General features: G+C 47.4%; 1 protein-coding gene across 2 annotated transcripts in view; it reads left to right on the plus strand.

Moving 5' to 3' along the window:
* The window catches only part of ARL13A (ADP ribosylation factor like GTPase 13A), a 35,489-nt gene extending 18,311 nt beyond the window's left edge, over window positions 1–17,178 (plus strand). The window contains exons 3-10 of one of the 2 annotated variants that reach the window (XM_050965073.1): window positions 2,063–2,133; window positions 6,234–6,483; window positions 8,122–8,227; window positions 9,404–9,609; window positions 10,678–10,771; window positions 10,886–11,093; window positions 13,889–14,002; window positions 16,693–17,178. In XM_050965073.1, the coding sequence (XP_050821030.1) occupies window positions 2,063–2,133; window positions 6,234–6,483; window positions 8,122–8,227; window positions 9,404–9,609; window positions 10,678–10,771; window positions 10,886–11,093; window positions 13,889–14,002; window positions 16,693–16,769 (1,126 nt within the window). In that variant the 3' untranslated portion in view covers window positions 16,770–17,178. Of the gene's footprint in view, window positions 1–2,062; window positions 2,134–6,233; window positions 6,484–8,121; window positions 8,228–9,403; window positions 9,610–10,677; window positions 10,772–10,885; window positions 11,094–13,888; window positions 14,338–16,692 lie in introns of those variants that run through there. The other variant, XM_050965072.1, reaches the window with a different exon arrangement.
* Window positions 17,179–23,120: the final 5,942 nt, after the last annotated feature.

Below are 23,120 nucleotides of genomic sequence, written 5' to 3' on the forward strand. Positions count from 1 at the left end.
TCAGGAACACCATCCAAGAACTGCTCCATTTGTATGAGGAGGTTCAGTTCTTCCAAGGTTTGAATGTTGTTTCCTGTTAGCCAGGCCTCATAGTTTTTTGCAATGTAGTAGGCGTGTTTGGGAAATGACACCTCTGGTTTCCACTTTTGGGTTCTGAAGCGCCGACGGGCATGATCTGGGGTTATCCCCATCCTGTATCTGGCCTTGGTTAGAAAAAGTTTATAGTCATTCATTTGGTGCTTAGGCATTTCAGCTGCCACCTCTGCTAAAGGTCCACTGAGCTGTGACCTCAATTCTACCATGTACTGGTCTTCGGGAATGCTGTACCCAAGACAGGCTCTTTCAAAATTTTCCAAGAAGGCCTCGGTGTCATCACCTGCCTTGTAGGTGGGAAATTTCCTGTGCTGTGGAGCAATATTTGGCGCCGGGTTGTTAGGGTTGGCTGGCACATGCAGCCCAGCTTTTGCCAACTCCAGTTCATGTTTTCTCTGTTTTTCCTTCTCTTCATTCTCTTTTTGTTGTTTTTCCATTTCTTTTTGTTGTTTTTCCATTTCTTTTTGGTGCTTTTCCATTTCTCGGCGGTGGGCCACCTCTTCTTCTTCTAGTTTTCTTTTGTGTGCTGCCTCTTGGGCCGCCTGTTCTCTTTGGAAGGCTGCCAGTTTGATGCTTTCTTCCTTTTCTTTCATCTCCATCTGTCGCCTGTGTTCAGCTTCTTTGATTTGTTCTTCGGCGTCAATTTTTGCCTTAGAAGTCATGGTTCCTGTTTTCTTGTGTTGGGGTGCCCTCCGGTGTTTATCTTCTGAACTGCAGGTTCTGTTGCCTCCTGAAGTCTGCCTAGCAGCAGTGCTTTTTTCCTTTTCTCTCTCTAGCTAATGTTCAATGAAGGGAAACCAGAAAAACCACTTTATTTGCATGCCTATAAGTGCTGGTACGACTCTCAATGGGAGTGCTATTGTGTGACAAAAGACCCTTAACATGCAAGCCACAAACTGCCAGAGAGAGCAGAAAAAAAAAATTTCTCTCTGGTTCCCTTTTAAAACCAAACTGTTTCTCTCTGCTAAAAAGCCCTTAGCAGAGAAAAGAAAAATATAATATTTCTACTGGCTTCTGGGTTCTGTCTATCTCCCACCAGCTGCCACTCATGTAATAACCTTAGTCCCAGATTTGGACCTTAGCGTCCAAAATCTGGGGGTTAGCATGAAAACCTCCAAGCTTAGTTACCAGCTTGGACCTGGTACCTGCTGCCACCACCCAAAAAATTAGAGTGTTTTGGGGCACTCTGGTCCCTCTGAAAAACCTTCCCTGGGGACCCCAAGACCCAAATCCCTTGAGTCTCACAACAAAGGGAAATAATCCTTTTTCCCTTCCCCCCTCCAGATGCTCCTGGAGAGATACACAGACACAAGCTCTGTGAATCCAAACAGAGTGAATCTCCCTCTCTGTTCCCAATCCTGGAAACAAAAAGTACTTTCCTATTCCCCCAGAGGGAATGCAAAGTCAGGCTAGCAATCCAACACACAAATCTCCCCTTGATTTCTTCCTCCCACCAATTCCCTGGTGAGTACAGACTCAATTTCCCTGCAGTAAAGAAAAACTCCAACAGGTCTTAAAAGAAAGCTTTATATAAAAAAGAAAGAAAAAATACAAATAGTCTCTCTGTATTAAGATGACACAATACAGGGCAATTTCTTAAAAGAATATTGAATAAACAGCCTTATTCAAAAAGAATACAAATCAAAGCACTCCAGCACTTATATTCATGCAAATACCAAAGAAAAGAAACCATATAACTTACTATCTGATCTCTTTGTCCTTACACTTAGAAACAGAAGACTAGAAAGTAGAGCTACTTCTCCAAAGCTCAGAGAAAGCAGGCAGCCAGAAAACAAAGACCTTAGACACTCAATTCCCTCCACCCAAAGTTGAAAAAATCCGGTTTCCTGATTGGTCCTCTGGTCAGGTGCTTCAGGTGAAAGAGACATTAACCCTTAGCTATCTGTTTATGACAGGAGGGGAGAATATCTACTTAGTGCAGGCTAACTTTGTTTTTCTTCCTCATCAGGAAAGTGACCCTCCTTGTCATGGGCCTGGACAATACAGGGAAAACCTCCCTCATAACGGAGATACAGAGAGGTGAGGAGCCAACTGTCTCCAGCTACTGCTGGAATCTGGGGATATGTCTATGCTGCTGTCAGAGGTGAGGGAGCAGCATATGTTGACATATCCGAGCTAGCTTTGATCCAGCTAGCTCCAATAACAGCAGCACTGAAGCCACCACCAGCAGCGGGGTCTTGGGCAGGGCTGCACAACCCAGGCTGCTACCTGCAGTACCTCACCTTTGTTGCTGTGTCTACCTGTCACACCTCTGATTGCAGTGTAGGCATACCTTGAGTCTCAGCTGAGCTGATATGACGCCAGAGGCAGAGTTTATTGTTCTTTGCAAATAACTTCAAATGTCCCCATCACTGAGGGGATAAAACTTTCTGTGCTTCCAATTACTCCCCTCCATCCTCTGCAGGAGGCAGCATTGTAATAATCCGGTGAGGTCAAAATTGGATCCTAATTGTGCAGGATTTCTCAAACAGGGGTTGCCACTTGTGTAGAGAAAACCCCTGGCGGGTCGGGTCAGTGGGTTTACCTGCCTGTCCGCACGTCTGGCTGATCGCGGCTCCCACTGGCCGCAGATCGCTGCTCCGGGAAATGGGAGCTGCTGGAAGCTGGTAGCTCTGGTAGCTGGGTTTGACTCTCTCATGTCTATTAGGTAACTTTAGCTGACATTATTTGTCCAAGTCCAGCCTAGGGGATGTAGACTCGGACAGTCTGTATCACTTACTCTCTGCGGGGCTTGAGGACCAAGCCACTGCTGAGCATCAGAGATCTGAATTCACTGCATCAGGCTGTTACACAGGATGCAGGCGTACAGCATGATGCATCTAGACTTGCAGAGTTTCTGGAATACAAAAGCCTCTTCCGCAGAACTGGGATTTAGACAGCCAGATGCAACAGAAATGTAGTACTGGGGTATCCACTCAGGTTAAACATAGAGGATAAGATCACCAGTGGGAAATATGGCTGGGATATCAACAGGCCTCAGTCCCTGGGATTCCTGCCAAGCCATTTGGCCACTCTAAAACAATCAACAGAGTCATGATTGCTTTAAGAAATATACTGCTAGGATTAACCTAACCTGCCATTGCACAATAGGAAACAGGGTGACAGAGTAGGGCTATTCCCTCCCTCCCCCCAGGCCATGTGCTGAGCCCAAATCTGCCAGGATTTAGGATAGGTTTCTGAACAGGGGTGTCACAGAGCAAGGAGACAGATTTCAGAGTGGTAGCCGTGTTAGTCTGGATCAGCAAAAACAACAAGGAGTCCTTGTGGCACCTTAGAAACTAACACATTTATTTGGGCATAAGCTTTCATGAGCTAGAGCCCACTTCATCAGATGCATGAAGTGAAAAATACAGGAGCAGGTACAAATACATGAAAGGATGGGGGTTGCTTTACCAAGTGTGAGGTCAGTCTAATGAGATAAATCAATTAATAGCAAGATACCAAGGGAGGAAAAATAACTTTTGAAGTGGTAAGAGAATGGCCCATTACAGACAGTTGACAGGAAGGTGTGAGTAACAGTAGGGAGAAATTAGTAATGGGGAAATTAAGTGTAGGTTTTGTAATGACTCAGCTACTCCCAGTCTTTATTCAGGCCTAATCTGATGGTATTCAGTTTGCAAATTAATTCCAGTTCTGCAGTTTCACGTTGGAGTCTGTTTTTAAAGTTTTTTTTATTGAAGAAATGCCACTTTTAGGTCTGTTATTGAGTGACCAGTGAGACTGAAGTGTTCTCCTACTGTGTTTTGAATGTTATGATTCCTGATGTCAGATTTGTTTCCATTTATTCTTTTGCGTAGAGACTGTCCGGTTTGGCCAATCTACATGGCAGAGGGACATTGCTGGCACATGACGGCATATATCACATTGGTAGATGTGCAGGTGAATGAGCCCCTGATGGTGTGGCTGATGTGGTTAGGTCCTATGATGGTGTCCCTTGAATAGATATGTGACAGAGTTGGCACTGGGTTTGTAGCAGGGTTTGGTTCCTGGGTTGGTGTTTTTGTTGTGTGGTGTGTCGTTGCTGGTAAGTATTTGTTTCAGGTTGGGGGGGATGTCTGTAGGCAAGGACTGGTCTGTCTCCCAAGGTCTGTGAGAGTGAGGGATCATCCTTCAAGACAGGTTGTAGATCCTTGATGATGCGCTGGAGAGGTTTTAATTGGGGGCTGTAGGTGACGGCTAGTGGCTTTCTGTTACTTTCTTTGTTGGGCCTGTCTTGTAGTAAGTGACTTCTCGGTACCCTTCTGGCTCTGTCAATCTGTTTCTTCACTTCACCAGGTGTGTATTGCAGTTTTAAGAACGCTTGATAGAGATTCTTTAGGTGTTTGTCTCTGTCTGAGGAATCAGAGCAAATGCAGTTGTATCTTAGAGCTTGGCTGTAGACAATGGATTGTGTGATGTGGTCTGGATGAAAGCTGGAAGCATGTAGGTAAGTATAGCAGTCAATAGGTTTCCAGTATAGGGTGGTGTTTTGTGACCATTGCTTATTAGCACTGTAGTGTCCAGGAAGCGGATCTCTTGTGTGGACTGTTCCAGCTGAGGTTGATGGTGGGATGGAAATCGTTGAAATCTTGGTGGAATTCCTCAAGGGCTTCTTTTCCATGGGTCCAGATGATGAAGATGTCATCAATGTAGCACAAGCAGAGCCGGCGCTACCATTTAGGCAGCCTAGGCAATTGCCTAGGGTGCCAGAATAAATGGTGGGAGCCGTTTTGCCGGAGGGGGCGGCAGGCGGCTGTGGTGGAGCTGCCGCAGTGGTGCCTGCGGAGGGTCCGGTGCTCTGCGGCTCCTGTGGAGCTGCCGCAGTCGTGCCTGTGGACGGTCGGCTGCTCACGTGGCTCCGGTGGACCGCCCGCAGGCACGACTGCGGCAGCTCCACCGGAGCCACGGAGCACCGGACCCTCCGCAGGCACCACTGCGGCAGCTCCAGCGGAGCCGCGGGACCAGTGCACGGGGCGGCGAAATTGCCATCCACCTAGGGCGCTCAAACCCCTAGCACTGGTCCTGAGCGCAAGTAGAGTAGAGGCGTTAGGAGACGAGAGCTGAGGAAACGTTGTTCTAAGTCAGCCATAAAAATGTTGGCATACTGTGGGGCCATGCAGGTACCCATAGCAGTCAGGCTAACATGAAGGTATAAATTGTCCCCAAATCTGAAATAGTTGTGGGTGAGGACAAAGTATTTATACCTGCTCCTGTATTTTTCACTTCATGCATCTGATGAAGTGAGCTGTAGCCCATGAAAGCTTATGCCCAAATAAATTTGTTAGTCTCTAAGGTGCCAAAAGGACTCCTTGTTGTTTTTACAGAGCAAAGAGTTTCTGCTACAGTGGCCTAAAGTCATGATGCTGACCAAGACTCACTTAATCCCTGCTTGAATCACTTACTTTAAAACAGGAAATGGATCTGAAACAGACATAGTCTACAGCGAACACAGTCCTAGGATTAACCTACCTATGGTATTTATCTGGCCCCTATCACTGTGCGGGGGGGAGGGGACTTATATCTCAGTGGTTTGAGTAGTGGCCTGCTAAACCCAGGGTTATGACTTCAATCCTTGAGGGGGTCATTTAGGGAACTGGAGTTTAAAAGAAAACAAAAAAAACCCAACAACACTGTCTGGGGATTTGTCCTGTTTTGAACAGGGGGCTGGACTAAATGACCTCCTGAGGTCCCTTCCAACCCTGATATTCTATGATCTGTACTGCCTTCCAATTTGTAATGCAGTTACCCTTTTAGGGCCATCCCATTATTTTACTAGTGGGGAATGGAGGCAGAGAGGGACTAAACAACTCACCTGAGTCACACTAGCCATCTGTGGCAGAGTAAGGAAGTGAACCTGGGTCTGCCTAAGTCCCAGACTAGTGCCCTAATCACTGTACAACCCTACTTTAACTCCAGGGGCTTAGATCCTGAGATAACTCCCTGAAGCTGTCCATAGCAAATGTAGTCCTGGCGCTTCCCAGAATTGCCAGTGTATCCCCTTTAAATGAGAACAGGAATGAAGCTGAAGGGGGGTTAATGCTAATACAGGGGATTCTTGCTATAAACCATAGCTGGGAACAATGTTCGGTGTTTGTCTGGGGGCTGCATGTGTGTTACTGTGGGTGCTGTTCTCTCTGCAGTGCTCTCGTGTGAGGTGCTCCCCACAACAAAGCCTAACCAGACAGAACTCAGAGTGGACCGGTTTGAAGTCTCCCTTGTCGACCTATCCAGAGGGCAGAGGTCGTGGGGCACATGGCGTAATCACTATGGTGACGCTCACGGGATTATCTTTGTTCTGGACTCCAGCAACGTGCTGCGGATGGAAGAGGCCAAGAGAACCTTGGGCCATCTTCTGGCTCACCCTAGGATTTCAGGGAAGCCCCTGTTACTGTAAGGCTGCCTCTCCCTTGCATTGAAATGCTCCTTGGCCATTCCAGTAAATGGCGTTGCTGCACATCCAGGCAGGAACCTCAAAGGCAATATTCAGGGATCCCAGTGCTGAAACAGCATGGGTGAGGGGAACCCAGGATCAGAACGAATGAGGAAGCTGAGGATTGTCCCTTTGGATTAGGGCTGGTGGGGTGATTAGAAAGAAGCACAGTGCAAGTGAGACCAGCACAGAGTGAAAGTAGGATAGTTCTACAGACCCCACTTCTCTTGTGTTCTCTGCAGGGTAGAGCTGCGGGTGCCTTAGTGATGATCATTAGTTATATTGCACAGAGATGGAGCTGTCAGTCTAAACTTGGTGAAGAGACAGTAGAGCAGAGGGGTTCATGGGTTCCCACACAGAGCAGATAGTCCATCTGCTTAGTCTTGTTGGTTGCCATTGGGTCTCGTTATGGTGTGTCTGAGTTTTAACATGACTCAACAGTTACTGTAGCATGATGGGTTATTTTAGGGAATGAGACAGATGCAGCTTATCTGGGAGACTCTGCCAAGCATTGAGGTGATGGTACGCTCCCCATAGGGCTGTGTGCTCTGAGTGTTAACTGGACCTGTCTGACACGGTGCGGAAAGAAAAGCCCAGCCACACGGTTCTGTTCACATCAGTTTGGAACCATGGCTTTGTGTTATCTCAGCTTAGCACATCCTGAACTGCTTTGGAAATGGTGGTGGCAACATCTGAACAAATAGGCCCTTGTCACTGAGCTCCTCAGTCCTATCTCATAGTGTCTTCACCAGTCCCTTGCGTTCCACTAGCATAGTGTCTGCACTGCTGGGATGGATGGGACAGAGCAGTTAGTCTGTGAAGCAGGGGGCTGCAGCAGAGCAGGACAGTGGGTTATAAGGAAAGGGTGGGGGCCCAGGCTCAGGGCTGGGTGGAGGGGCCAGTCCTAATCCCACTGAGGTGAATGTAATTTTTGCCATTGACTCAAACAGAAGCAGGCCTGGGGGTGAAGTGAATGTTAGGGATGAACAAAGCCTACCCCAAATTACAATTCTTCATTCGGAACCATGAGCCAGTTGAGGGTTCTCCTGTCTATGTGACAGAGACTGTGGATTCCATCCCTCTGCTTCAGCAGTCCCAAACTTTCACATGCTCCTCTCCACTCTAGAGATAAGAAGCTTGTGTAACTAAAGCCTGACCCTGCCAGGCTTCTAAGGAAACTTTTGAGGGCTTTTGTGAGACTCTGCCAAACCCAAAGTGAAGCTTTTTGATGCCTCAGATTTGTCTGAGTTTCTGAGGCTGAGTTTGGTGGGTTTGTTTGATCCCATCCCAGAGCTCGGTACAGATGGCCACAGAGTGGTGGTCTGGGCTGAACCAGGCCCTGACAAACTCCCACAAGCTCATATATGAACCTCGCTGGCTGTCTTTGGAATTTGCCGTGTTGTCTTTGAATAAACCTCAAACTGCAGGGTTACCAAATCATGCCAATCACCCTGGACAAGCTCCCCACAGCACTAGCCTGGCACCACCTCCCCTCAGGAGTGAAGCTGAAGAAGGACAATGTTGAGCTACTGTAGGAGCTCTGCTGGCCAGTGAGGTCTTATCCTTCTCTCTCCTTCCTCCCTTCTCATTGCTCCCAGGCTGGCCAATAAACAGGACAAGGTTGATGCCCTCCTCCCATGTGAGCTGATCGAATGCCTGTCCCTGGAGAGGCTTGTGAATGAAAACAAGTCACTGTGCCGCATCGTAAGTGTGAGAAGGGCTTGACCAGCTTGATGTAGTTGGCACCATTCCCACCAATCTCATTCATCTTCATCCTTATACAGGAATCTCCAGAGAACACATTATGCTGTGTGCCTTTTGCCATCAGCATCAAAAGGAATTATGTAGAAGGGAGAAAACATGGGCATGTGGAACATGCAGACCAGCACTGTCAAAAGTGGCCATTGTTTTTTTGGAGTGGTTCATATTCTGGGAGCCCAACTTGAGATACCTTGGGCCTGAGCACCTGCAGCTCCCACTGTCTTGCACCCCCATACTAAGGGGGCTTAAGCTGGGCTCCTGTCACACAAAATCAGGTGTAGCCCACAGGGTTGTTGTGAGCCTATTAGGCCCTAATTCTCCTGAAGGGCCATTGGGCCCATGACAGTCTAATAAAAATAAGTCCCAAACCATAATCCACACCACTCAGACTGTCTTGCAGCTAGCAGACCACTCAGTGTGAGGTTGAGATTAGGATTCCACTGGGTGGAAGGGGAATGTCATATATAAGCAGGTGTTTGTCACCAGTGCCCTCTACTGGATTTGTTCAAGTGTGTGACCATGTTATGCAGAGGTCTTCAGAGGATATAAACACTGCTACAGCTGAGATTGTCCTTTGGTTTACTTGATGGCGGCCTGTGAGGGTTTTGGAGCAGGATTCCCCATACTGCCTGGAAGTGGCTTAGCATGTTGGGATGCTGTCAGTCTCTCTGCACTTCTAGATCTTATGTGGGAGAGGGGAAACTTCTCCATATGCTTTGCAACCAGGTAGCTATTTCCTGCTAGCCCTCTCCTATCCAGGCCATCTCATGTCAAAGGACTCAGTGGGTTTCCTCCAACTTGCCAATCAGGTGATTCTGTCTCAGATACAGAAATCTATGGTACAGCCCCAGGTCTGCAACCTGATGGCCAGACACTAGAGCTGACTTAATCCTTAGCCTAATCGGGCAATCAGATGTGTGTCCTGCATGTTACTGCTAACCTTGACCTGGGACTCTTGTGATCTGTAACAGTCGCTGTGCCAGTGAGCCATACAGGGACTTCCCCCTGGTTGCAATAGTAGAAGCCAGGCAGTTGGCCTTCTCCCTGTGGTGAGCTGCTCTCAGCAGTTTGCTGTCATGCTGTTGCTGCAGATGCTGACTCGGGTTTCTCTGTCCACAGGAGCCATCTTCAGCAACCAAAAGTCTCCATAAAAGCCAGTCCCGGACCATCCTGCAGGGACTCCGCTGGCTTCTGCACACCATTGCCATCAACTACAGTGTCCTGAGTGCCCGGGTGCAACAAGACAGCCTTGACCAGAAAGCCCCCCGAGAGCAAGAGGCTCCCAGGAGAGCAACACGGGCCCACAGCCAGACACGGGGGGAGAGGTTTGCTCTATGGAGAGTTAATATTCTGGGCCATGCCCTGCCCTTGGTCTGATATCAATGTATTTCAGCTGTGGATCTGGATGCAGACAGCAAGCCTAGAAGAGGGGGATTCATTCTTCAAAGCCAAAGGCTTCCCTGCCTCCCCAGAGCTAGCACATTTCTTACTCTTCTCCTCTCCCTTACACTGGTGTAAGTCAGGAATAACTCCAGCGAAGCCCAAGGAGTTGCACCAGTGAAAATGGGAGCAGAATCTGGCTCCAGAACGACACTGCACCACAACAAAAAAGTGATGCGCAGAGCTCTGTAATTATAGCACTGCCCCCATCCAAGAGGGTCTTCACAATACGCAGTAAATAACCCATTCCTAGTGATACTGGAATAGCTGTGAACTTCCTTGCACACCTCCCTCTCCCAGCAGGGGCTGTGCCAGCATCTCCCCTGGTGCCTCAAGAGCTGAGCCTGTGTGTGCAAACCAACGCGGGGAAGGGTGGCTATATTCAAAACTGGGAGCATGAAAGAGGCGGCCATTTTAGCTGGCATAGTGACAATGGGGTGTGAGGAGGCGCTTCCCTGGGACCAGACTGGGGGAGAGAGCTTTGGGCAGGGCATGTACATGGAACCTTTGGTAAAGCCCTCAGGGAACAAGAACTGTGCATGAGGTGTGGCTGCTGCAGGTCCATGAGTGGGGGAAGTGATGGATGCCTGTTGGGAGCTGACAGAAGCATCCTCAGGCATACAGGGGGCTTTTGGTCACATGCTTAGCAGAGGCCTGGGACTGGCTCCATGGAATGGCTGGCTGGAGAGGATGCTACAGAATGTTAAGGGCCTTCATCAGCATCCGAGGACCTTTGCTCCTCAACAGGGCAAGAGCGTGGGGACAGGATTTCAATTGGGCCTGTAGTTCAGAGGCATCCATGCTCTGGTCTCTCAATTCCTGCTGTCTGCTGGTGTGCCCTTCCTTGGCACAGCCACGCAGCCGGGGACACTGCAGCTAAGGGCTGTGGGAGGAAAAATATTGTGGGTGTGTGTGTGTCAATTTATTAATTTGTCTGTGCTTCCTGTCCCTAGGGTGTTGCTGGCCAGAACGGACAGTTCCCAAGAAGGAAGTGCCAAGATAGGGGAGTACAAACCACTACAGCCCATCCAGAACATCCTCTCACAGGTAACCAGCCCCTCCACTCATTCCTCACCTCTTAATATAGCTGTTCCTGTGACTATTCCACCAAACAGGGACTGACTTCTGGTAATGGACTTCCACCACCTCTTCCCTGCACAGGAGGAAGGCCAAAAGATACCCAAGAGAAGGAGAAAGAAAGGGAAAGTGAAGAAGAATGGGTTGGTGCAGTGTGGGAGCATGGCTGATGAAAAGGAAGAGAAAGCTGGGGGAGGAGAAAACAGAGCAAGTGCTGCAGTTGGGCTCCTCCACAGCAACAGAGTTGGCCTGGAGAAACCACTCCCCCAGGGGACAACTCGTCTCCCAGCAGGTAACAGTATTAGTAGGCGTCAGACTGAAAGGAGGTTCTAGCAGGGGTGCTGGAACAATTTTGTATAGTGGGGGTGCTGAGAGCCACTGAACCAAACTGTAAACCCTGTGTATGATGGAAACCACTTCAAGCCAGGGAATCAGAACAGCACATCTCGCACATGTAAACCCTAAGGCTGTGCGAAAAGTTTAGCTGGAACCCAGCACCCACCTCAAGTCAGGGTGGGTCCAGTTTATAACCAAACCTGCAAACAATCAGGGCAGGTCCATCCAGGGTGTTCCCAGCACACGGGGCCCTCTGAATTTCACCTAGCATGTTATCTTCAGGTGGTGGGTTGTGACGGTGGCCTGATTCCTGCCCTCTCCTGGGGTTTGTGACCTTCTCTACTAAGCCTATCCCCCAAATCCTGAAGTGGTATCAAGAAGTACATGTACCTGTTCCCCATACCTTTACCATGCAATTGGGAAATCCTTGTGCTTCAGCCACTAATATACTAAATAGGTGGTAGCAGATCCCTATAAGGCTTTACTGCCATAGCTAAGGAACTTTTGTGGATTTTTGTGGAATTTGAACCTCTGAGTCAACCTGCATTGGGTGCCTTGGTGTAGGCCACCTGCCAATGAACCTGTCACTGTCTGGTCCATGTGACACAAACTCTGCGGAACTTATTCTTCTCTAGTGAGTATGTAGTTATCCCCTGAATGCCACATGCTAAGCATAAAAACAGGAATGGCCATACTGGGTCAGATCAATGGTCCATCTATGCCAGTAACCAATGCCAGATGTTTTAGAGGGAGTGAACAGAACAGGGCAATTTACTGAGTGATTCATCCACTGCCATCCAGTCCATTTCTAGTGGTCTGGGGTTTAGGGACACCCAGAGCATGGGATTATGTCCCTGACCATATTGATTAATAGCCATTGATGGACCTATCCTCCATGAACTTATCTAATTCATTTTTTGAATCCAGTTATACTTTTGGCCTTCACAGCATACCCCTAGCAATGCGTGCCACAGGTTGACTGTGCATTATGTGAAGAAAGACTTCCTTTTGTTTGTTTTAAACCTGTTGCCTGGTGACTCCTAGTACTTGGGTTATGTGAAGGGGTAAACGACACTTCCTTATGCACTTTCTCCACCCATCATGATTTTATAGACCTCTATAACATCCCCCCTTAGTCATCTCTTTTCCAAGTTGAACAGTCCCAATTTTTTAAAACCGCTCTTCATATGGAAGCTGTTCCATATCCTTAATCATTTTTGTTGCCCTTCTCTGTACCTTTTCCAATTCTAATATATCTTTTTTGAGATGAGCCAATCAGAATTATATGCAATATTCAAGGTGTGCATGTACCATGGAGTAATATAGGGGCATTATGATATTTTCTATCTTATTATCTATCCCTTTCCTAATGGCTCCTAACATTGTTACCTTTTTTGACTGCCTCTTCACATGTGAGCAGATGGTTCCAGAGAACTATCCACGATGACTCCATGATCTCTTTCTTGAATGGTAACAGCTAATTTAGACCCCATCATTTTGTATATATCATTGGTGTTACATTTTTCAAGGTGCATTACTTTACATTTATCAACACTGAGTGTCATCTGCCATTTTGTTTTGCAGTCACGCAGTTTTGTGAGATCCCTTTTTGTAACTCTTTGCAGTCTCCTTTGGACTTAACTATCTATAGTAATTTTGTATTGGCTGCAAACTTTTCCACGTCACTGTTTATCCCTTTTTCCAGGTCATTTATGAATATGTTGTACAGCACTGGTTCTCATACAGATCCTTAGGTGATCCTGCTATTTACCTCTCCACTGTGAAAACTGACCATTTATTCCTACCCTTTGTTTCCTATTTTTAACCAGTTACTGATCCATGAGTGGGCGGTTCCACTTATCCCATGACTGCTTACTTTGCTCCTTTGCTTTGCCTTTGGTGAGGGATCTTATCAAAGGCTTTCTGAAAGTCCAAGTCCAAGCATGATCAGGGGTTAGCAGATTTCCTGAGCTACAGGGTATTTCACAGCATGGTTAGACATGCTGCTACAGGGTCTTGTGAGTGCTACTTCTCTGGAAGGTCATAGAAAACTTTGTTTTTAAAAATAGTTACCTGTACCATCCCATTCCATATGCACTGCACAGTTTGTGATTGTGTGTGGGGGGATGTGTCTTCCTACTGGAAATGCATCCTCTTTTGATAAAACATTTTGGAACGTGTACTGAGTTTGAAGACCTATGAAATACCCGTACTGTGGATTTAAAAATGGATTTTTGATCCAATAAATTAGATCAACCCCATGGATGTCTTTTTGGTTAAGAGCATTTAAAAAACACAAGCCTGAAACCAATAACCCCTGCTTTGTATTACAGGACATTTCCCTCAGATGTGTTATTAACTCTTGAACATAGAGAGTGGTAATAGAAATAAACCTGGTAATAGAAATATAAGTTATGTTTTTAACATAGAAAACTCTCGTGCCTTAATACATCAACTCTCTCTGTAACTGGACACAGAACTATCAGGTACTAAACAGTGACTTTTGAAAAGTAGATAGTTTAAAGCAGCTAATTGGAGTTTAGCTGCATGGAGCAGAGAGGGTGGGAGGGGGAAAGGAAGGGAAGACTTTGCAGAACATCTTTGCCGTCCTTGGCAGGTGTTGCTGTGAGAATGGGGAGGAAAATACTGATGTTCTCAGAAAGCTGTTGAGCAAAGTTTTCCCACCTAGTGTAATGACCACAAAAAATCTGTGTCTCAGTGTTAAATCCAATTTCATTTCATTTAATCCAGGGCAGAGCATAAAGAAGAAAAAGAAGAAAATTAAAAATAAAATCAAGTCCCAGGAGTCCTCACTGGAGCCACAGAATGAAGGAATCTCGGGTACCTTTGGTCAGTATTTCCCAGGTGAAGTGTGTATGCAGGAGGGGATGCTGTACATCCGCTGTATATGTTCCTGCAAAGAGTGGAAAGGGTTCGATCTGCTGTCGTCTGTGCTTCTTGGATCAGGAAAGCTTGTGAAATGTTATGGCCCGTATTGCGTCAAGTTACTGGTGGATTTCAAACTGACCATGGGGAATCCTCTTTGCAGGCTTCAGAGTGGTAGCCATGTTAGTCTGTATCAACAAAAAGAACGAGGAGTCCTTGTGGCACCTTAGAGACTAACACATTTATTTTATTTATTTAATGCTGTTTGCATTCAGTCTCTTCCCCCAACTTGCTGCTGGCCTGAGGAATGTTGGGAATGGTATGTTCAGTCAGCAAGGAGTTGTGAGAGGTATTGGTTTGATTTGTTTTGCAGCACAGCTTGTAGCCTGGGACGATCCCAGACTGACCAGTGATGGTTATCTGGGTGGGTATTGGAGAGCAAGGTTTAAAAGGGATAGCCAGATGTGCCCAGAGGATACTGAAAGCATACAATGGTTCAAGGCAACTCTGATACTATGACATACCAGCATATAATCCAGATTAGTTGGTGGCTGTGTCATCCCTGCCTTGTAACCTGGGGTGCCTTGCCATGCCTTGCTCCCATAGCCTCCAGCTGGAGTGCTCATAACCAGCCACCAGCAGGCAGGCCACTCCCAGATGTAGTAGTGTAACTGTTGCCTGCCAGTCATACCCTGGCTCTGCCTCTAACCAGCCTGGTTATAATACAGGATGACCTCAACACACTCCCAGTCCCGGACTTTTCCCCCAGAAATGTATATCTTGTACTGTCCAGCCCTCTCCAGGACAGTTCGCAAATATTAAGTTCATTATTCCTTTAAGGGAATAATATACAGCAGCGTATCATGATAAATGAAGTTACCCAGACACTTTAAACACACTGGATTGGATGATACAATAAAACAAGTTTATTAGCTACAAAGAGAGATTTGAAGTGAATACAAATAATGAGGCATAAAAGTCAGAAATGGTTACATGAAAAGTAAAGATAAAATGCTTACTAGTGCCTAATTTAACAAACTGTATTAGATTCTAGCAACATTTCTCACCACATACTTCTAGCAAGATTACTAACCAAACTCTTCAGGTCAGGAGCCACCCCCTAGAGTCCAATGGCTGTTTCCTTTTGTCTTCTGAGGTGCGGAGAATATGATGGGCAGGGAGAAAGGGATCCCTTGAGGGTGTTTTCTCCTCCTTTTATTAATTTCAGTCCCCCTCTTGAAAAACATTTCCAGCTGAGAACCAGGAATTAGTCTATGTAGAAGGATGTTCCCTGCTGGGGGGTTTTCGCACCTGTTAGAGCTTTCTGTTTTTCCCTTCCTGCTTGATGACTCTGTTTACTGTTTAAATGCAAATTAAGGCAAGCACACATTCCTTTTTTTAGGACAGACCTGTTTACCAACCTCTGCTTGGGTGGGGCTGTGGGGTTTGGAATGGGGAAATCGTATAATGTCACATACGCTGTTGCCACACGTATGTTATCAGGACAATACTGATCAGTGAATTACAAGTTCTCAAATGATGCCTTACAAAGCATACCTTGTACATAGATTATTACAATAGTGTGTCAAGTGTGAATACAGGGGTGTATTCCATCACAGATGCCCTCTGTTCCTAGGGGTGAAGTCTGATTTGAGGGCTTGAGAGTGAGGTTGAAAAAGAATGGGGATGGGGGGCAGCCTGTCCAGAAAGGAGGGGAGTACTTCAGCCCTTTAGCTGAGACTGCTGTCAAGGGATTGTCAGCCATCAAAGTTCATTTGATTTTCCAAAGTTATAACTGAAAAGTCTGCACCGGGTGAGTGACTTTACTCTCTCAGAGGATTTCTCCCCAAGAGAAGACAGCTGTCTTTTTTTATGGTGGTGGCTGGTGAATGATATAGATGTTTCTGCATACATTAGCTGAAGTGTATTGTTAATGCTGTTTGGCCTCTCCACAAGAGGGATGGGAGAATATCTTTAAGGTTATTAGACAGAGTTTTGGAGGTTATTTTGGCTCAGATGGGCAGTTTTTGCTTAGATGAACAGAGAGCCCCATTAGTCGTCTTCTTGCTGGTCTTAAAACTATCCTTTCTTTAGAGCTAGCTTATGTGTGGCTGAGTGGTGGCAGCGAGCCAAGCAGGAAGCTACCCCAGCCACTGATGCAGAATGAATTCCTTTTCTAGACCATCCTGCTACACTTGGTGGAAAGAAGTAGACTTGCTCCTGCTCCTCTTTATTTGAAGAGGGCTGGAGAAAGGAGCGGATAGGGAGTTATGAATTATGGGTAAGCTTTGTTGTCTGTGCTCAGCATTATTGTTGGGGGGCGGGGTCTCATGCTGTCATAGGGCCTGATCCAAAGCTTATCAACATCAATGGGAGCCTTTCTATTGACTACATAGATTGTAAGGCCAGAAGGGATCGTTGTAATCAGCTAGTCTGTCCTCCTGCATAACACAGGCCAGAGAACCTCACCCCATAACTTCAGCATCAAGGCCAGAACTTCTGATCTAATGGACTTTGAATCAGGCCCACGATATACTGTCCAGGAACAGGAGTCCTGCACGCTCATGATCAGTTTTGCTCCAAGATGTTGGTGGGTTCTCATTGTCTTGCTCAGCAGCAGGATTTAAAATCTTTCCTTTGTTATTAACGATGGGTCTTTATTTTCTCAGACTTGTATCGAAGGGCAATGCTGGCTCTGAAAATGAGGCAAGAGTGGAGGAAGCAGCCTTCTGCTATCACTCCCTGAAGAAAAGCTTCATATTGTTGACCGCATAAATACGGTCTCCACCAGGCATGAGAAGTTGATGGCAGATTGTTCTGTGCTGTTATTGCTGTTGGTGTGAAGTTCTATGTTCCCCTCTACCAGTGCAATGTATCTGTGCTCCCACTCAGAACCTCCCAAGTCCCAAAGGGTAAGTGTCCACAAGCATGTGCAGTCAGTATCATCAGCTCAGGCAGTGAGATTGTCTATCCTAATGGAAACTCTGCTTGAGAGATAAGATTCTCAGGGCTTGTGGAGTCTCAAGCAGCGAGTCTTCAAACTGTAAAGACCAATATCCTCCTCCTAGGGACTGTGGGAATGTCTGGGATTCACACGTGGAAACTGAAGTGTCACACGTGTAAAGAGTTCTGCCAGCAACCTGGATGCAAACATCTGAATAAAAGGAAATGGAACATTTCTACACCTGACTGGTTTTCTGTGTCTCTTCTTAATGTTCTTTCTCAAACTGTCTTATCCTGTGGTGGGATAACAGGGAACCAGACCAAGTCCCCTCATCCAGTAGGCCAGGGAAGAGGTCTGTGCATGATGCAATCTGTCGATCCAGAAGAGGGCAGCTGGTGTCCATACAAGCCTAGCTTCACAGGGCTGGGGCTGAGTTAGTAGATGTAGATTGAATAATTATCCAACTGGAAGATATTTTTTTCCAGTGACAAGATCAGGAAGGGAGTTTTGGATCCCCTGTGAGGGGGCCTCACTGAGTGTTCAACCATGCCAACTAAGGCTTTGTTTCTGGAGTCCTCTCCCCCAGGGGCCAGCTGGTGTAGGATAAGTAAAGCTGTGTGTTATCTACATATTGCTGTCACCTGACTCCACCTTGTCTGACCAGTTCACCTGCTGAGTGCTGGTCAATGTTGAGTAGGACTGGAGAGAGAATTGATTTTTGTGGGAATCCACAAGTGAAGGGTCTGTTGGCAGAGGTGCACTTTACTCTGAGTCATCCCACAGAAATGAATGGGACTAATCATGCGTGAGCAAGAGTGGCAGAATCTGGCCCATAATGTTTCCATGGATAAAATGGCTTGGCTGGATGGGATCATAATAACCCTGTCTAGCATGTCCAGCCCCAGTGTACCGCAGACGCCGACATGTGTATTGACACACATCTTTTATCTCCTTATGCATAAAGCCATAACCACACACATCCTGTGAAATATTATTGCACATAAGATTGGCACGTATGATGTGATAACAGCCCAGGAGTGTCTGGCTGCATCCAAGGCATGCTTGCATATACTATAAATGCATCATGGCGAGGACTAGTTTTTTGTTTTTCAGCTGTTAGTGTTTCAGCACTGTATATATATATGCATGGCTCTGAAGCAGGGGTGGGCAAACTTTTTGGCCTGAGGGCCACATATGGGTGGGGAAATTGTATGCACGGCCATGAATGTAGGGCTGGGGCAGGGGGTTGGGGTGCGGGAGGGAGTGCGGGGGATGCAGTGTGCAGGAAAGGGCTCAGGGCAAGGGGTTGGGGTGCAGGAAGGATGCAGGGTGCAGGAGGGGGCTCAGGGCAGGGGTTTGGGGTGCAGGATAGGTGTGGGGTATGGCAGAGGCTTGGGGTGCAGGAGGGGTTTAGGGTGTGGTAGGGGGCTCAGGGTTAGGGTGTGGGGATGCAGGAGGGGTTCAGGGTATTGGCTCCAGCCTGGCACTGCTTAGCTTGAGTGGCTCCGGGGTGGTACTGGCACACAGCAGGGCTAAGGCAGGGTCCCTGCCTGCCCTAACCCCCGCCACTCCCAGAAGTGTCCAACACCATGTCTCTGCTGCCCCTAGGGGAGTTCGGGGGAAGAAGGCTCCGCATGCTGCCCTCGCCTGCGGGTAACTTCCCTGAAGCTCCCATTGGCCGTGGTTCTCTTTTCCTGGCCAATGGAAGCTGCGGGGGGCCATGCCTGCAGGTGAGGGCAGCGTGTGGTGCCCTCTGCCTCCGCCTCACCCAGGGGCCACAGGGACATGGTGCTGGCCACTTCTGGGAGCAGCGCAGGGCTGGCAATCCTGTGGGCTGGATCCAAAGCCCTGACAGGCTGGATCCAGCCCACAGGCCATAATTTGCCTATCCCTGCTCTGAAGCCACCACAGAAATGTAAATGCACCAGTTGGATGCTTTTGACATGAAATAGCAACAGCATATTGAAGGCATATGGTGGTTCCACCATGTTATGAACAAGGATGTAAGGCACTGGACCAACCAGCCACCAATGTCTTCTCAAATGACTATGCAAGCTCAGGTGGGTTGGTCATCTGCTCGGTGTGCCAGAGTCCCTACCAATCTGCCAGTTTTATTCGGTTAATCCAACAAAAGCTGGTTGGCGAAGATCTTGAGGAAGGTCTTGCATATGTTGGAGGGATGTCATGGCTTTTGATCTCACCTGCCTCAGCCTTAACATAGACTTAGCCATAACATTGGTAGGAGCCAGACTCTCTGGAAAGAGGTGAACTGAATTGTGCACTCAGTGGTCCACGAGCAGGAGAATTAATCAATGACTGAATGTTAGAGTATTTGTACAGTATGTTCACAAGTTCACAGGTCCTATTGGTTTATGGGCAGCAAGAACTGCTGGGGCAATTCAGTTAATTGGGAGACAAACAGGAACATTATCTGGCCTCAGTTAAAAGAAAAGGGCTATTGAAATTCCCTTTGGTTACATGATCTTAATTGTGTGCCTGAGGCCTGATGAGATGTGGGGTCCAAGAGACATTCTGGCAGGGCCTGCACCTCTGATAAATAGCTGATATCAGAGGTATCTAACTGCTCATGGCTACAGCATGGTTGTCTCTGGTACACTTGACACCAGGGCTCATCCTAACAAACACAGCTCCTGTCTCTCTGATGCAGAAGCCACAATGCATTATGTTTACTGACACAGCTAAATGTGCTGCATTAGCACCTGGCGCAAGCCAGGGAAAGCAGTTAGTTCCTGGTACCTTATGTCTCTGAAGAATGGGAGCACTAAGTTTGCTGCTGCTCTGAAGGAGGACGTTGAGATGTCTGGCCTCTATGACAGAACTCCCGGCTGTCCATCAGGCTGGACAGGATGGCACGCAGCTGGGCTATGACATCTTCCACCTGTAAAAGAATAACTCACTAGTCCTTTTGTTTAGGTTTCCCTGCATTTGTCTGCCTCTTCTGTTAGGGTTTGTTTAACTCCATGAGATTTAATCTACAATTAACCACTAACTTAACTGACAAACACCCAAATCCAAATAGTTGAAGAAGCGATTTTATTCTTTTTGACATACAGGTTTTGCATCTGATATGAATTTTCTAGGGGGCCACTGGGGCTGGTAATGAAATGTCGCTTGTGCTGCTGCATGATTGTGAGAAAACTGTGGACAGAACACCAGGCACCTTCTCAGGCATTGAAGCCCCTGGACTGGGAGTGGAGAACTCTGAAACAGCAGCATCTCCTGTGGAGGAAACAAAACAGGGGTAATGACATGTCCATATGTACCATATAAACCCTGCACTCTTGCACCATATTGGCAGCCAAGGAGGCCAGTAATAAACTATGGCCAAGCTCTGTATAGACAACAGTGTGCTAACCAGTAATTACAGATTTGATGAAATACTGTCAGTGAAAGGCTCGTTGGGGTAAGAAGGATAGTCTAGTGGGTAGAACACTGGACTAGGCCTCAGGTAGGCAAGAGGGTCAATTCCTGGCTCAACCACAGACTGCCTGTGTGACCTTGGGCAAGTCATTTAATCCACCCTGTGCTTCAGTTCCCAGCCTGTCAAACAGGGATCATATGTCCATACCTCACCGGGGTTCTGTGAGTCTAAAAGCCATTAACAATTGGGATGCACTTAGATCAGACAGTGATGGGGGTTATATAAGTACCTAGATACCTGTTTTCTCCCGTAATGAGGAGCCTTTATTTCCAGCATCTTCGTAGGACAAGGCAAACTGCACCATGAGAAGAGTAAAGAGTCAGGCCTGGTCTACACTATGCATTTAAACCGAATTTAGCAGCGTTAAACTGATTTAAGCCTGCACCCGTCCCACAATGAGGCCCTTTATATCGATATAAAGGGCTCTTTAAACTGGTTTCTGTACTCCTCCCCAACGAGAGGAGTAGCGCTGAAATTGGTATTGCCATGTTGGATTAGGGTTAGTGTGGCCGCAAATTGACGGTATTGGCCTCCAGGCAGTATCTCACAGTGCACCATTATGACCGCTCTGGAAAGCAATCTGAACTCAGATGCACTGGCCAGGTAGACAGGAAAAGCCCCGCGAACTTTTGAATTTCATTCCCTGTTTGCCCAGCGTGGAGCTCTGATCAGCACGGGTGGCGATGCAGTCCCAAATCCAAAAAGATCTCCAGCATGGACTGTACAGGAGATACTGGATCTGATCGCTGTATGGGGAGACAAATCTGTTCTATCAGAGCTCCGTTACAGAAGACAAAATGACAAAGCATTTGAAAAAAATCTCCAGGCTATGCTAGACAGAGGCCACAAGCAGGGACTCAACACAGTGCTGCGTGACAAGCATAATGAAAAGCCAAAGAATCAAATGGATGTTCATAGAGGGAGGGAAGGGATACTGAGGACTCCAGCTATCCCACAGTCCCCGCAGTCTCCGAAAAGTATTTGCATTCTTGGCTGAGCGCCTAATGCCTGTAGGGTCAAACACATTGTCCAGGGTGGTTCAGGGTATATCTTGTCAATTTACACACACACACACACACACACCCGTGAAAGAAAAGGGAAAAAATCGTTTCTTGACTTTTTCAATGTCACCGTATGTCTACCGCATGCTGCTGGTAGACGCGGTGCTGCCGCACTGAACAACAGCATCCTTTCCCCTCCCCTCCCCTCCCCTCCTCGGTGCCAGATGGTACAGTACAAAATGACTTATAGCCATCCTCATCATCCTGTGAGTGCTCCTGGCTGGCCTCGGTGAGGTTGGCCAGGGGCGCCTGGGTAAAAATAGGAATGATTCCCGGTCATTCCCAGCAGATGGTACAGAACGGCTGGTAACTGTCTTCATCATAGCAACTGGGAGCTGAGCTCCATCACCCCCCCGCTTCATGTCTACAGAAAAGATTCTGTACTGCCTGGACTATCATAGCAGCAGGAAGCTGGGTTCCTCTCCCCTGCCACCATTTAATGTCCTGCCTGGACTATCATAGCAGCTGGAGGCTGCCTCCCCCTAATTTAATCTTACTAAAAAGTCAGTGTTTCTTATTCCTGCATTCTTTATTACTTCATCACACAAATGGGGGGGGCACTGCAATGGTAGCCCAGGAGGGTTGGGGGAGGAGGGAAGCAACGGGTGGGGTTGTTGCAGGGGCACCCCCTAGAATGGCATGCAGCTCATCATTTCTGCGGGATCTGACATGGAGTGGCTGTGCTCTCTGGTTCTCTAGTACACTTGCCGCATATTCTAGGCAGGACTGACTCTATTTTTAGACAAAACATAAAGGAGGGAATGACCTGGGGAGTCATTCCCAATTTTGTCTTTGTGCCCCCAGCCGACCTCAGCAAAAGCCAGCTAGGAGCACCCATGACAGCAGCAGACAGTACAGAACGACTGATAACCGTCATCTCATCACCAATTTACAATGGCAGACGGTGCAATAGGGATGGTAACCGTCTCTGCTACCTTGCAAAGGCAAATGAATGCTGCTGTGTAGCACTGCAGTTCCGCCTCTGTCAGCAGCACCCAGTACACATATGGTGACAGTGACAAAAGGCAAAACAGGCTCCATGGTTGCCATGCTATGGCGTCTGCCAGGGCAATCCAGGGAAAAAGGGCGTGAAATGATTGTCTGCCGTTGCTTTCACGGAGGAAGGAATGAGTGACAACATTTACCCAGAATCACCCGCAACACTGTTTTTCCACCATCATGCATTGGGATCTCAACCCAGAATTCCAATGGGCCGGGGAGACTGCGGGAACTATGGAATAGCTACAGGATCGTCACCCACAGTGCAACGCTCCAGAAATCGATGCTAGCCTCGGTACATGGACACACACCGCCGAATTATTGTGTTCTGTGTGGCCACGTGCACTCGACTTTATACAATCCGTTTTACAAAACTGGTTTATGTAAAATTGGAATAATCCTGTAGTGTAGATGTACCCTCAGTGTATGATTCTGTCTCATTCATGCTCTTCAGGGCTATACAGCTACTGAATGAACAACAAGAAGCTCTTATCTTGGGGGCGGTGTTGTAATTCCAGTGGTTCTGGTGATGTCAGGAATGACAGGAATGAGGCTGGAGTCACTAGATGTAATTATAGCCTCCAGCATGTGGATTAGAGTGTCAGAGTTTTCTAAGCAGTCTCTAACCCAAGCTGCTGGACAACAAAAGAG

Source organism: Gopherus flavomarginatus, chromosome 8 (assembly GCF_025201925.1).
Source record: "Gopherus flavomarginatus isolate rGopFla2 chromosome 8, rGopFla2.mat.asm, whole genome shotgun sequence".
Taxonomy (NCBI): Eukaryota; Metazoa; Chordata; order Testudines; family Testudinidae; genus Gopherus; species Gopherus flavomarginatus.